The sequence below is a fragment of the Pecten maximus genome, chromosome 6 (genome assembly GCF_902652985.1).
Source record: "Pecten maximus chromosome 6, xPecMax1.1, whole genome shotgun sequence".
Classification (NCBI taxonomy): Eukaryota; Metazoa; Mollusca; class Bivalvia; order Pectinida; family Pectinidae; genus Pecten; species Pecten maximus.
The window spans coordinates 11,033,775-11,046,977 of record NC_047020.1 but is presented as its reverse complement, the minus strand read 5'-3'; the positions used below and the strand labels follow the sequence as shown (position 1 = coordinate 11,046,977).

Sequence of the window (13,203 nt, the reverse complement as noted above, 5' to 3'; positions counted from 1 at the left end):
ATGTAGGGATTTGGTATGATGTGTTAAACAGCTAAGTTTAGGTTTTATGTAGGGATTTGGTATGATGTGTTAAACAGCTAATTTTAGGTTTTATGTAGGGATTTGGTATGATGTGTTAAACAGCTAAGTTTAGGTTTGGATGCTTTGTATAGGTTCTACAAAGTGTTATGTTTTTTTTCTAATTAAAAGGCAATTTTCAAATGAAATTCAAAAAGAAAATTGGGCCACAATAGCTCAGTCGATAGAGTAATGGATAGATGCCACCTCAGATGATGATTGGAGGTGTGTGGTTTGAACCATACCAATGTTAGGTTACATTTTCCATTAGCTGTTGAGGTCACAGACTACCCTGTGCTGTTTAAGTTGTAGACTTTGACAAGACACTTTAATCCAGTTGTTTTGGGAGGCATGCAATAGGCCTCCCTTATGATCATTGAGGTAGTCACCAGCTACTCTGCAGAGGCTTGACCTCAAAATTAAGCAAGGAAAAAGTCAAGCGTTAGTATTAATTAAAAGTTGATTTATCTAACGAGACCAAGATAAATGGGAACACAATTTGACGAAGCCTCTGTGTTACATCTATTCTATATATACCAGCAGTAAAAATGTCTCATTTTCTTTTAGCTGCCAAAGAAATGATTGTTCAAAATGGCTATTCACTATTTTACACTATGTCAGGAAGTATTGCATGTTACATACCTGTATTTTGTAGTTACTACATCAGGGAAGTGGCCACGATATACTGTGTGGGACAGGAAGCCACACTAACAGAGGTGCCTGGCCCCAACTCCAAGCGTGCTAACAACTTCATCAGGGACTTCCTACAGGTACTCATCATAGTCATAGGTCTGACTCAGAAAATACATGTAGTTAAATCCTGTCAGTCAGTGGTTTGTGTCCGTACATGTATAGGAGTTATACATTTAAATTCTTTTGTATTAAACATGGTTTATACATTTGATCTGATTTTAAAATGTGATAGTCTGATATTTAACTTTGACTTTTGATAAATAATGATGAATACTTGCTTGATTATTGGGAAGTTATTATCTAAAGAATAATAGATGACCATCTCAGATGTTATCTTCATGCTCTTCACTAATTTACATGTTTAATCTTTTAAGGTTTTCATTTATCGTCTGTTTTGGAAAAGCAAAGATACACCAAAGAGGATCAAAATGGATGATATCAAACACGCATTTCCTTCTCATTCTGAGAGCAGCATAAGAAAGAGACTTAAATTGTGTGCTGACTTCAAACGTACAGGTCAGTTTTGATCATTAAAATTCTGATGTCTTTTTTGTGTGTGTGGATTACCAAGAGATTTTATTATATTAACTTACCCTGGACAGAGATATCAACAATTTTATCAATGTGAGATTTTCTCATTTCACCGTAGGGCTGATACAAGCTATACAGTCATGGTCTTTGCAGGTTCTTCTCTGTTGTATGATGTCACAGGAACAATACAATGGCATCAAGTTAACAATTCAATCAAGTCACGTCAACATTGTCTTACATTGATGTAACATCACTAGATACATAAGAGGAAAAATAGGGCCAGCTAGAGCAAAATAATGACTCGCCCCCTTGTGTTTATAATTTTGGCAACTAATTAATCTTCCCCTTTGAGTTGAGATCCCCCTGGCTCACCCCCATGGCGGTGAAACATTCTATGATGGAATTCTACAATGTTTGGACTTTATATCATGGGTATTTTTACAGTATATATTAATTTTTCAAATGAGCTCCTGCCCACAAATAAACCAACTTCTTCATTTTTGCAGTCAATTTCCAAATAGTAGGCTGAAATTGGTAAAAAATAAGCCCTATCAAAATGTTATCACTAAACCCCACTAAAATTTGTTTTTACACCTGTACATTAATGAAAAATAACCATTTTCTGATTTTAGGGCCATACAATCTTCTTGGTAATTGGTTGTAGTGTTTAAATCAATTACACTGTTAGTTATATAAGGTGATGTTATTTATACCTTTTGTTCAGTGTAGAAATCCATTTAAAATTTCAGAGGAGCCAGATGAAAATGGTAGTTTGTTATTTTATTTGAAATGTTATTGATTGTGAAGGACCAACACAGAGTCACTGACTTATTGTAATTTTGTTCACTGTTGTCTTCAAGTCATCGAAGTGATAGGCCAAAAACGTTTCTTTTGGTGTTGTCATACTGAAAGTGCTGTCATATTTTGTCACAGGATAACATTGATCGTTGAAGCAAGGCATTTTGTACCTGATTTGAAATTCTTAATTCCTGGTGACTACTACATGAACCAATGTGAAAGTCAATGTGCTGTTACTAAAATTAGTCTTTATTAAGTAAATGAAAATTTGAACATTTATTTTGCTAATAGAAATTTTGATATTAATCATAAGAATTGAATTTCCTGGTATATAATTTAGTCTTTTGGTGAACAGACTGTTAAACAAAGAGCAATCTTTACATAAGTTGTTACCTGGTTTATTTGCAGTATAGTTTGGTTATCTTATATCCATCGACAAAATTAACTTTATCTCTTGTTAAATCTTCAAATCAATTGATTTTGTCTGCCCTGTATTGAGGATGTTTGTTAAATCTTTAAATCAACTGATTTGTCTGCCCTGTATTGAGGATGTTTGTTAAATCTTTAAATCAACTGATTTTGTCTGCCCTGATTTGAGTTCACAGTGTTAGTGAATGTTTCTTAGACTGAAAAAGATTTAGTTAATTAATAAATTATTTAAATCAAATTGATTTGAATAATTATTTCATTTAAATGTACCATTATCTCTCCGATGGAAATAGATTTAGGTTGTGATCGTGTACAAGGAATTGATTTATTTAAGCTTACATATAAGTTGTGTTATGTTTTGGTCCTTCTACTTTGGTCGTTACAGTTTATATAAAGTTTGGTGTTACAGATTCCTTGACTGTTTGATGATGTACTGTAAGGTTTTCTTGTTACATTTTATGTTATGAAGCATTTTTCAATTTTAGATGTCACTGATTGTTTGCAGTTTTTCAGGCAGTTTTTCGGAACCAATCATGCATACAAAAACATATGTCAATACTTTTCTGTGTTTTAGATCAAACTAATAGCATAGTAGACAAGATATACATATTAAAGATGACCTTGTGTGATACATTTCATTCCTATGCAAATTCTAAGTTAGAGGCATTTTCATGTTAATTTTCCAAAAAAGTTATTATCAGCAAATCCTAAGTAAGAGGCATTTTCATGTTAATTTTCAAAAAAAGTTATTATCAATTACTGTAAATGAGAATTTAAGCACAGACTATCTGATTGATTTATTACATTAAAACCTTCTTCAGATTAAACTGATAATTAATTAAAATGAGTTTATAACCAGCATTCCATCATGATCACCTGATAACATTGTATACAGAAGTAGTATGATGGTGGTAACAACAGAATGACCTGTTGAACTCAGATTACCATCTTGGTTATTATCATATTTATGCCTTGTTAAGTTCAAAGTGATATATCATTCTAGTTTTATTTTACCTGTGACCGTATATACAGTGATGTTGATAACACGTTTATATAATTCAAACATATTTTTTCATTCTTGGGAAAATTTTCAAAAATTGAACTTTGAAAATGTGTGCTAATTATTGGTTTAGCTAATGAGGATTTGATGTATATTTAGCTGCAATGTTAATAGTTTGTGGTGTGTGACAGGTATGGACTTAGTGACAATGTTAATAGTTTGTGGTGTGTGACAGGTATGGACTTGGTGACAATGTTAATAGTTTGTGGTGTGTGACAGGTATGGACTTAGTGACAATGTTAATAGTTTGTGGTGTGTGACAGGTATGGACTTAGTGACAATGTTAATAGTTTGTGGTGTGTGACAGGTATGGACTTAGTGACAATGTTAATAGTTTGTGGTGTGTGACAGGTATGGACTTAGTGACAATGTTAATAGTTTGTGGTGTGTGACAGGTATGGACTTAGCGACAATGTTAATAGTTTGTGGTGTGTGACAGGTATGGACTTAGTGACAATGTTAATAGTTTGTGGTGTGTGACAGGTATGGACTTGGTGACAATGTTAATAGTTTGTGGTGTGTGACAGGTATGGACTTGGCGACAATGTTAATAGTTTGTGGTGTGTGACAGGTATGGACTTAGCGACAATGTTAATAGTTTGTGGTGTGTGACAGGTATGGACTTAGTGGCAATGTTAATAGTTTGTGGTGTGTGACAGGTATGGACTCTAACTGGTGGGTATTGAAGCCAGACTTCCGCCTACCTACAGAGGACGAGATGAGGGCTATGGTGTCTCCAGAACAGTGCTGTGCCTACTACAGTATGTTGGCTGCTGAACAGAGACTCAAGGTTAGCTGTTGTATTGGGTACCTGACGTAATGTGTCAGTACAGATACATCGTAAGGTTAAGCACTCATTTGTATGGCAATGTCCTGATCCATTTTGTAAATTATTGACTTGTGTCTTTTTATATTGTTAACAATTTGCCAGACCAGAATCTATCAATACATGGAAGTTTTTTGTAAATCTTTCATTGCTGTCAAACCTCTTCTTCTTGAAGTAAATGGAGCCATGAAAAACTTAAGATATCCCAAATATTCTAGGTAACTGATATATTTTACATACTGTGTAACATGAAATATTCATGTGTACTGTCTTTTATGGTTTGGAGCTTTCAAATTATTTCCTGGGTAAAATCTTTCATGGTTAGCCCATGCAACAATATTCTTAATCTTTGTATTAATATTTGTGGTTCCATAGCAACCATGGAAACAATGAAAGTTCATACACAATGAAAGTTTCATATTTTACAGTAGAACTTTTACTGTTAGAACTGAAAGTTTACTTTGAGTCATATTAAGCAGGGTGTTTGAGTTAGTCAGAGTTCGAGATAAGAAAGTTTGACTATGTAGTAAGTGTGGCATAATAAGGTGCTAATAATACTGGGTTATAATATCTTAATTGTTTGAGTAATTGTTTGAGTTAGAGTTTGAGATAAGAAAGTTTGACAGTATGTAGTAAGTGTGGCATAAAGAAGGTGCTAAGGGTTTAATTGTTTGAGTAATACTTCTGTCATTTTGTATAGGATGCTGGGTATGGAGAGAGATCGTTATTCGCCCCAGAGGACGACAACGAGGAGGAAACACAAATGAAGATTGAAGATGAGGTTTGTTGAATACATTTATTGGTGACAATGTGACATATATCATCGTTTTACTCCACTTTTTGTATTCTTTCTGTATGAACTAGAGGAGTAATGGAGATATAACTTTATAATGTAGATTCCATGATGACAGGAAACATTTGATTAATCTGTTTACTTTTGTGATCCCAGGTGAAGACTGCTCCATGGAACACTACTCGTGCGTATATTGCTTCTCTCAAGGGTAAGTGTCTGCTGGACCTGACAGGTGTGGCCGACCCAACAGGTTGTGGAGAGGGATTCTCTTATGTCAAAGTTCCTAACAAACCACAGCCTAAGGAAGAAGGGCAGCAACAGACTCCACAGAAAAAGACCGTCACAGGAACAGACGCTGATCTCCGTAAACTCTCCCTCAAGGATGCTAAGCAGTTGCTGAGGAAATTTGGACTACCAGACTCTGAGGTAACAGTTACAGGTTGGAGTTGTGATTTTGAGGACATATCACAAATTGTGTAGTTCAATACATAGGAAAACTCACAACAATAGTCAAAGTGTTATAAAGGTAGCATAACATTTCCTTCAATATTGAAACCACACATAAAAAACTGCATGCATGTTTTTATGAAAACGTTTTAAACAACACTGAAATTACAATTTCTCAAGAACAAATTAATTTGTTACTTTTCAGTGTTTAGAGGGCCTTTATGAGACATGTAATACAGTAATTGATATTTTGTCAACATTCATAAAACAGATTTATATACATTTAAAGTAGTAATCATTCGTGTTATAGATTCGCAAATTGTCTAGATGGGAGGTGATAGATGTTGTCAGAACCATGTCTACAGAGCAGGCCAAAGCAGGACAGGATGGTCAAGGTTAGTTATCTGTTATAGGGCATTATATATCATGATACCAAAAACAGATTAACCTTTCAGGGCATCTACGTCCCTTAGTACTAGTAGTATAAGGGTTTTTTTTGCAAGTTTTATGAGTAACAATATTTCACACAAGGTTGTCAGGTTTCAGAGTGCAGAGGTCAAGACACCCATGTTTGGCATGCACTGCAAAATTATGTTAGTCTTTCTGGGAACTTATTTCTGTTTCATATTGTCATCAGCATTAACTAGTCTGGTTTGTGAAATCAAAGTACCACTTAATCTCTGTGAATGTGAAATCAAAGTACCACTTAATCTCTGTGAAACTGACTTTCCTTGACTAATTTTTCAGTGGGTATGAGTAAGTTTGCAAGAGGGAACCGCTTCTCTGTAGCAGAGCATCAGGAACGCTACAAAGAAGAGTGCCAAAGAATTTTTGATCTACAGAACAGGTAAGTATTGCAATGGATGTAAATTTTGTGTGACTATTTTCTGATTTCTTAGAATTTTAACATTCCGATGCCCTTGACAGTGAGAGTTTATATGTGTTTTTCTGTTTGGGGTTAGGATAGCTCGGTCAGTAGGGCATTTGATTAATGATACAACCACAGATGGAAGATCTGAGATGTGGTTTGATCTGTACCCAGCTGGCAGATTGTGTTTCCTAGGTAACTGATATTGATGACTGTCTTGTGCTGTTGTAGTTATATTCTTTTACCTCAATTTCTCCAGATAACATGTGATGGTACTCAATTATGTTGTACAGTGAGACAACTACTACAAGGCCCCTATTTGGGTGGGGCCCAATAGGGGAAATAGGCTGAGGTCAATTCCTCATTACCTCAAGGTGAGAGGATATTAAACTCAACAAGCTGTGTCTGTATGGTTGTGTCTTATTTACCGTCAATTCACAGTATGTTGTTTAAATTTTATTGAAATGACAGATTTGTTTACCTGATAGATTATTTTTCATTATTTGCAGGGTATTATCCTCGAATGAGGTGTTGTCTACTGATGACGATTCAAGTTCTGGAAATGAATCCGACTTTGAAGAAATGGGCAAGAATCTTGAAAGTATGCTGGTCAATAAGAAAACCAGTTCACAGGTATTAAGCCAATTCTTTATGATCTTGTATTGATGTTTTGAGATGTGTGTTTCCTAAAATAAAATAGTGGTATACACTAAATGTCTAAGTTTGGGTGATGAACTTATTTTCTTAATTCAATTGACACAAAGAACAGGTAAAGTTGTTTTTCTAGTGGATTAGATATTTGACACTGTCTGTGTGAGGACATCAAGTTCAGATTAACCCATATATAATGTCATAGGTTTTGTAAGCTTGACAGATCTAGAGTAGAGGACCATTTCACCTGGATTTACAGAAGATTTTACCTTGGCAACTCCTCCCTGCAATGTGGCTTTAGCTTGCTGCCTTTTGTATTCTATGCTTAATGAGAAAAAATATGTTTAAAAAAGTTACATCATTTACAACCAATCCCTTTGTAAAGATCACATGGTATCTTTTGTCAAAACTGAAAAATTATATCAAGAATTTTGTTCTTGTTTTTCTGATATTTGTATCAAGCTTCTGGTCAAAATTGTGAAAAATTTAGGCGGTGTTTGAGGCATAAAACATTATAAATCACATAATAATTTTCTTAACTTTTAGATAGAACAGCAAATCTTTCCCCTATAAATTAGTATCAATATCTTTTGATTAAATGGAACATTGTTCTTTGATTAAATACCCAGTTTGATGAGAACCACATGTAATGGTTTGTTTTGGTCTGTTGTAGCTAAGTCATGAGAGAGAAGAAGCAGAGAGACGGGAGCTACACAAGATGATGCTGATGGGTGAGGATAGTAAAGACAAGGGTAAACAGAAGGAGGATGATATCAATGCCGCTAACATGGTGAGTAGCTGTCTGTGGTATATGTTATAATTAAAACAGTTGTATTGGTAGGTTATAGGTCTAGGTTTGCAGAAGATATTTTAAAACAACCAAAAATATTATAAGAAATTATTTACATGCTACAACATGCAAAAGCTGATCTTAATTCACTGATTTTGGATGTTTTAGGCTGGCCGAAAATTAAAGATCACAAGAACGTTTAGAAATGATGAAGGAAAGGAATACACGAGGACAGAATGGGTTTTGAAGCCAGCAGTGATTGACACCTATGTGAGGATTCGGGAGAAAAAGGACCCTTCCTTCATGTAAGTCACTTGACAGTAACTAACGCCGAATTATAGTTTTTGGATAGATTGCTTGGACATTCCGCATTCTCTCTGTCATTCAGAAGCTTAAAGTACACATTCCAGTTTTTGGGAAGCTTCAAAGAAGATAATATTTTGATATTTATATGAAGACCATTATGCTGAAATAATTAATTTGTTACAAATAAAAAAGAAAGAAAAATCTAATGCAGTAATGTACATATATTATGCATTAGGATATACAAAATAATGTCCGACATTTATCAACCTGAAGAAAATATTGCATACTGACATTTTATACAACAAAAATGAACCACTTTTACTTTACAGTAAAAATTTTGCGGCTATGGATGATTCTATGAAGGAAGACATGAGGAGGGAGAAAAGGAGGTCTGTATTGTGTAGAACCAACATAGGTTTGTGGTGGATATAACATTGTATGCAAAACAGTCAACAAGTGTTAATATGAATGAAAATGATAATGGAGTTTCAATCTTTATGCTTCCACCCTTTTGACAATTTATTGGATTTTGATCAAACTACATACAGATTCAGAAGTAAAACTGTATTGAATAATTCATATCTCAGGACCTAATATTAAAAGCTAATGCCACAATTGCTATTTTATCGATTTGCAATAAAAATATCACTAATTTGTACGGATATACATGTATATGATATCTTTTAGTCATTTCTAACTTGAACTTGTATAAAGAGCAGAAGTAAACTAGTTAGATTTCTTGTTTTGATAGACTACAGGAGAGACTCCGGAGGATAAAGAGAAATGAAGAGAGGGAAAAATTTGCTCCACCCCCTATAAAGAAAAAGAAAAAGCAAGAGCCACTTTCCATCAAAGCCAGCAAGGTATAACATGAATATTTCAATTTTACCAATACTGCTTGCTGGAAATATGATAATTCACTGTAGATCTGAATATTTTCGGGCTGTCATAGTGATTGTTTTCTGTATTGTTACAGTAATCTTTGAGATATGGGCTGCTGTAGTATATGATTCAGCTGGTTTGATGTTTGTTTTAGTGGGGAATAAATCTATGCTCACTTAAGTGAGAGAAGTATAGGGATCTGGTATATGATTGAGCTAAAGAAAAGTGTTTCCTTGTTGACAGTTGAAGTGCGGTGCCTGTGGTCAGATTGGTCACATGCGGACGAATAAGGAATGTCCGAACTACAACAAGGTGGGCAATGTGGCACCTGTCCAGGTCGCCATGACACAGGAGGAGGAGGAAGAGGAGGAGAAGAATCTCCTGGTTGACAATGACCTTATTAATGTGGAGGGCACTAAAATCAAGTTTTCTAAGAACCTTGTGGAACAGTAAGTTTTGCCAAGGTAATATGTCGCAGTAGTGTTTTCTTACACTGGAACTATTGATAACAGTGACCTATGATTTCGTGTATCTGGAAAATTCTTATTAAACATTATGTATTTTTACAAGTTTACTGAAGATTTTTCATGGTCCTGGAAACCTTGTATAAAAGTGACATCATTCATCAGTTAAAGTGTTTGACAGTAGTGATGGAGTTTTTTTTCTGCCAGTCAGTATTTTTACAGGTTGGACATCAGTGTTCACAGATTTTACCTGTGTTATGATTCTGATCATGAATTTACAACTATCTTTTATATATTTAAACAACATGCAATGTTTGTATTTATGCCAAGTAACAGCATTATAAATTGTAATGGACATCTTTACTTTTAGTGCTGAACAAGTAAAGAGGAAGTCACTCCTACTGAAGTTCCCGAAGCAGGCGTTCAAACCAGAGAAAAAGAAACGTGTGGGATCCGTCATACATTGTGACTACCTCAAGGTAAGGGGAACTGAAATGATCCGTTACAAATCTAACTAATGTTGTATATCAGACATTATCACTACACTGAATTTTTCAATCTGGTTACAGGGAGAATCTACCTAAATGGTAATTTGTAAATTTTAACCTAAATTTACAATACTTCAGGTAATCCTATTCAGGTAACAAAAGGCATTTACTTGAAAAGATCATGTTTATTATGTATAATTATTTATGTAAAAATCAATAAATAAATGCTATAGCATCAATGTAATATTAAGGTTTTCACAATTATTTAAGAAGTAAACTGAAATTGTCACTAACTAGGGAAAAAAAATGTGTTAGTAGAGATTGTTTTTGAAATGTCTGAAATAATTAGGAAAAAAACATTACAGGAACAGACAGAGAAAAAAAACAAAACACATTGGATTGAAATAGATTAGTTTATCTTGAATATTATGCTTCACTATGTGTTATAGATAGTATTCAGTCAGTTCAAACTTTTTATTTCAGAAACCAAAGCAGACATCAAACCGTCGACGTACTGATCCTATTGTTACACTGTCCACTGTGTTAGAATGTGTCCTGAATGAGATGAGAGACCAACCTAATGTATGTATCTTTGTCAGGACAGCCATTGGACACCTACAGACATCCAAACCAAGTACACCCAGACACTCGACCAAATACACCCACAGACACCCAAACCAAGTACACCCACAGACACCCAACCAAATAAACCTAGTCACCAATCAAATACACCCACAGACACCCAAACCAAGTACACCCACAGACACCCAACCAAATAAACCTAGCCACCAATCAAATACACCTTCAGACATCCAAACCAAGTACACCCAGACACCAACCAAAATCACCCACAGCACCCAACCAAAAACACCCACAGCACCCAACCAAAAACACCCACAGACACCCAAACCAAGTACACCCAGACACCCGACCAAATAAACCTAGTCACCAATCAAATACACCTTCAGACATCCAAACCAAGTACACCCAGACACCAACCATAATCACCCAGACACCCAAACCAAGTACACCCAGACACCCGACCAAATACACCCACAGACACCCAAACCAAGTACACCCGACCAAATACACCCACAGACATCCAAACCAAGTACACCCAGACACCCGACCCAAATACACCCACAGACATCCAAACCAAGTACACCCAGACACCCGACCAAATACACCCACAGACATCCAAACCAAGTACACCCAGACACCCGACCAAATACACCCACAGACACCCAAACCAAGTACACCCAGACATCCGGCCAAATACACCCACAGACATCCAAACCAAGTACACCCAGACACCCCAACCAAATACACCCACAGACATCCAAACCAAGTACACCCAGACACCTGACCAAATACACCCACAGACATCCAAACCAAGTACACCCAGACACCCGACCAAATACACCCACAGACACCCCAAACCAAGTACACCCAGACATCCGGCCAATACACCCACAGACACCCAAACCAAGTACACCCAGACACCCGACCAAATACACCCACAGACACCCAAACCAAGTACACCCAGACACCCAACCAAATACACCCACAGACATCCAAACCAAGTACACCCAGACACCAACCAAAATCACCCAGACACCCAAACCAAGTACACCCAGACACCCAACCAAATACACCCACAGACATCCAAACCAAGTACACCCAGACATCCGGCCAAATACACCCAGACACCCAACCAAGTACACCCAGACATCCACCAAGTACACCCAGACACCAACCAAAATCACCCAGACACCCAAACCAAGTACACCCAGACACCAACCAAAATCACCCAGACACCCAAACCAAGTACACCCAGACACCAACCAAAATCACCCAGACACCCAAACCAAGTACACCCAGACACCAACCAAAATCACCCAGACACCCAAACCAAGTACACCCAGACACCAACCAAAATCACCCAGACATCCAAACCAAGTACACCCAGACACCAACCAAAATCACCCAGACACCCAAACCAAGTACAGAGCAACCCGCTTATTTGCATAGCCCTTTTTCCATGACAAAATATGCAAATAATCGGAGTATTCGTATAGGCGGAGTTGGGTTTTGGCCCCTCTTGTTACACATGTAGATCGTCAGGTAGGTACTCAAAATGGGCGCTATATGATTGTTTATGTTATTTGCATTAAAAATATATTTAAAAAAAACATTATTTAAAATATAAGAGTAAATACGAAATACATGGGTTGTTATTCTTTGTAAATGTACAAATAAAATATTTGCATTTACTTCGTCGTCGCTGGGTCCGATAGCGGTCATGCACGCGTGGGTTGGCATTAGGCCTACGATGTACAATGTCATCGTTTCAATTAAGATTCATTATCGTCTCGAGATGCGTTGTGTTCCTGCTATGAGTATATTAGTTGTTTGATCATAGATGATGAGCTGCTGAAGCAATAGACTGTCTTAAATGACCGTGACATGTGTATTGTTGTTTGGGTCTGTTTTGGAAAATGGCGCACACACACAAAGAGTTGTCGTTCATTACACATATGCCCCCCACAATGCAACGCGCCTAGTAAACAATCATGGCGATCGCAACCTGCCTCAGCGAGTGTTCAAGTGCACAGAACACAGGTTTGGATCGATGCTATAATAAATAAACAAATTTCATCAAAAGATGAGGCAAATAAATATTTTATTCAGTAATTCTTCTGCACAATGCTACTGATATGGTTTGGATAATAACTAAATGTCGATATCGATGCGCGCATCGAACATAACCTGTTTTGACGAAGTGGGAACCAATGATTAGATAACGTTGTACATCGTGTCAAAGCAATATGCAAGTTCAAACACTTTTCATAAAACTTTTATTACGGGAAAATCACAAAAATACCATTTTTATCGATTTTTTTGGAATTTTTATATGCATATAAGCGGGAGTCGGTGTTTTAGTCGATGCAAATACATGGGATTAAAATACAAAGATAAAGAAGAAAAAAATCGGGACATGATAATTTTATGCAAATAAGCGGGATATGCTAATAAGCGATATGCAAATAAGTGGACTCCTCTGTACACCCAGACACCCGACCAAATACACCCACAGACACCCAAACCAAGTACACCCAG

The 13,203-nt window shown here is 36.3% G+C and overlaps 1 protein-coding gene across 1 annotated transcript in view; it reads left to right on the top strand.

The window, feature by feature from the left end:
- Window positions 1–13,203, top strand: part of LOC117328952 (transcription initiation factor TFIID subunit 1-like) — a 43,332-nt gene that overhangs the window by 15,689 nt on the left and 14,440 nt on the right. Inside the window, exons 18-32 of the mRNA XM_033886583.1 lie at window positions 713–827; window positions 1,125–1,266; window positions 4,228–4,358; window positions 5,095–5,175; window positions 5,344–5,613; window positions 5,945–6,029; window positions 6,382–6,481; window positions 7,012–7,135; window positions 7,827–7,943; window positions 8,112–8,248; window positions 8,579–8,638; window positions 9,001–9,112; window positions 9,375–9,580; window positions 9,966–10,074; window positions 10,567–10,665. Of these exons, the coding sequence (XP_033742474.1) occupies window positions 713–827; window positions 1,125–1,266; window positions 4,228–4,358; window positions 5,095–5,175; window positions 5,344–5,613; window positions 5,945–6,029; window positions 6,382–6,481; window positions 7,012–7,135; window positions 7,827–7,943; window positions 8,112–8,248; window positions 8,579–8,638; window positions 9,001–9,112; window positions 9,375–9,580; window positions 9,966–10,074; window positions 10,567–10,665 (1,888 nt within the window). The remainder of the gene's footprint in view (window positions 1–712; window positions 828–1,124; window positions 1,267–4,227; window positions 4,359–5,094; window positions 5,176–5,343; window positions 5,614–5,944; window positions 6,030–6,381; window positions 6,482–7,011; window positions 7,136–7,826; window positions 7,944–8,111; window positions 8,249–8,578; window positions 8,639–9,000; window positions 9,113–9,374; window positions 9,581–9,965; window positions 10,075–10,566; window positions 10,666–13,203) is intronic.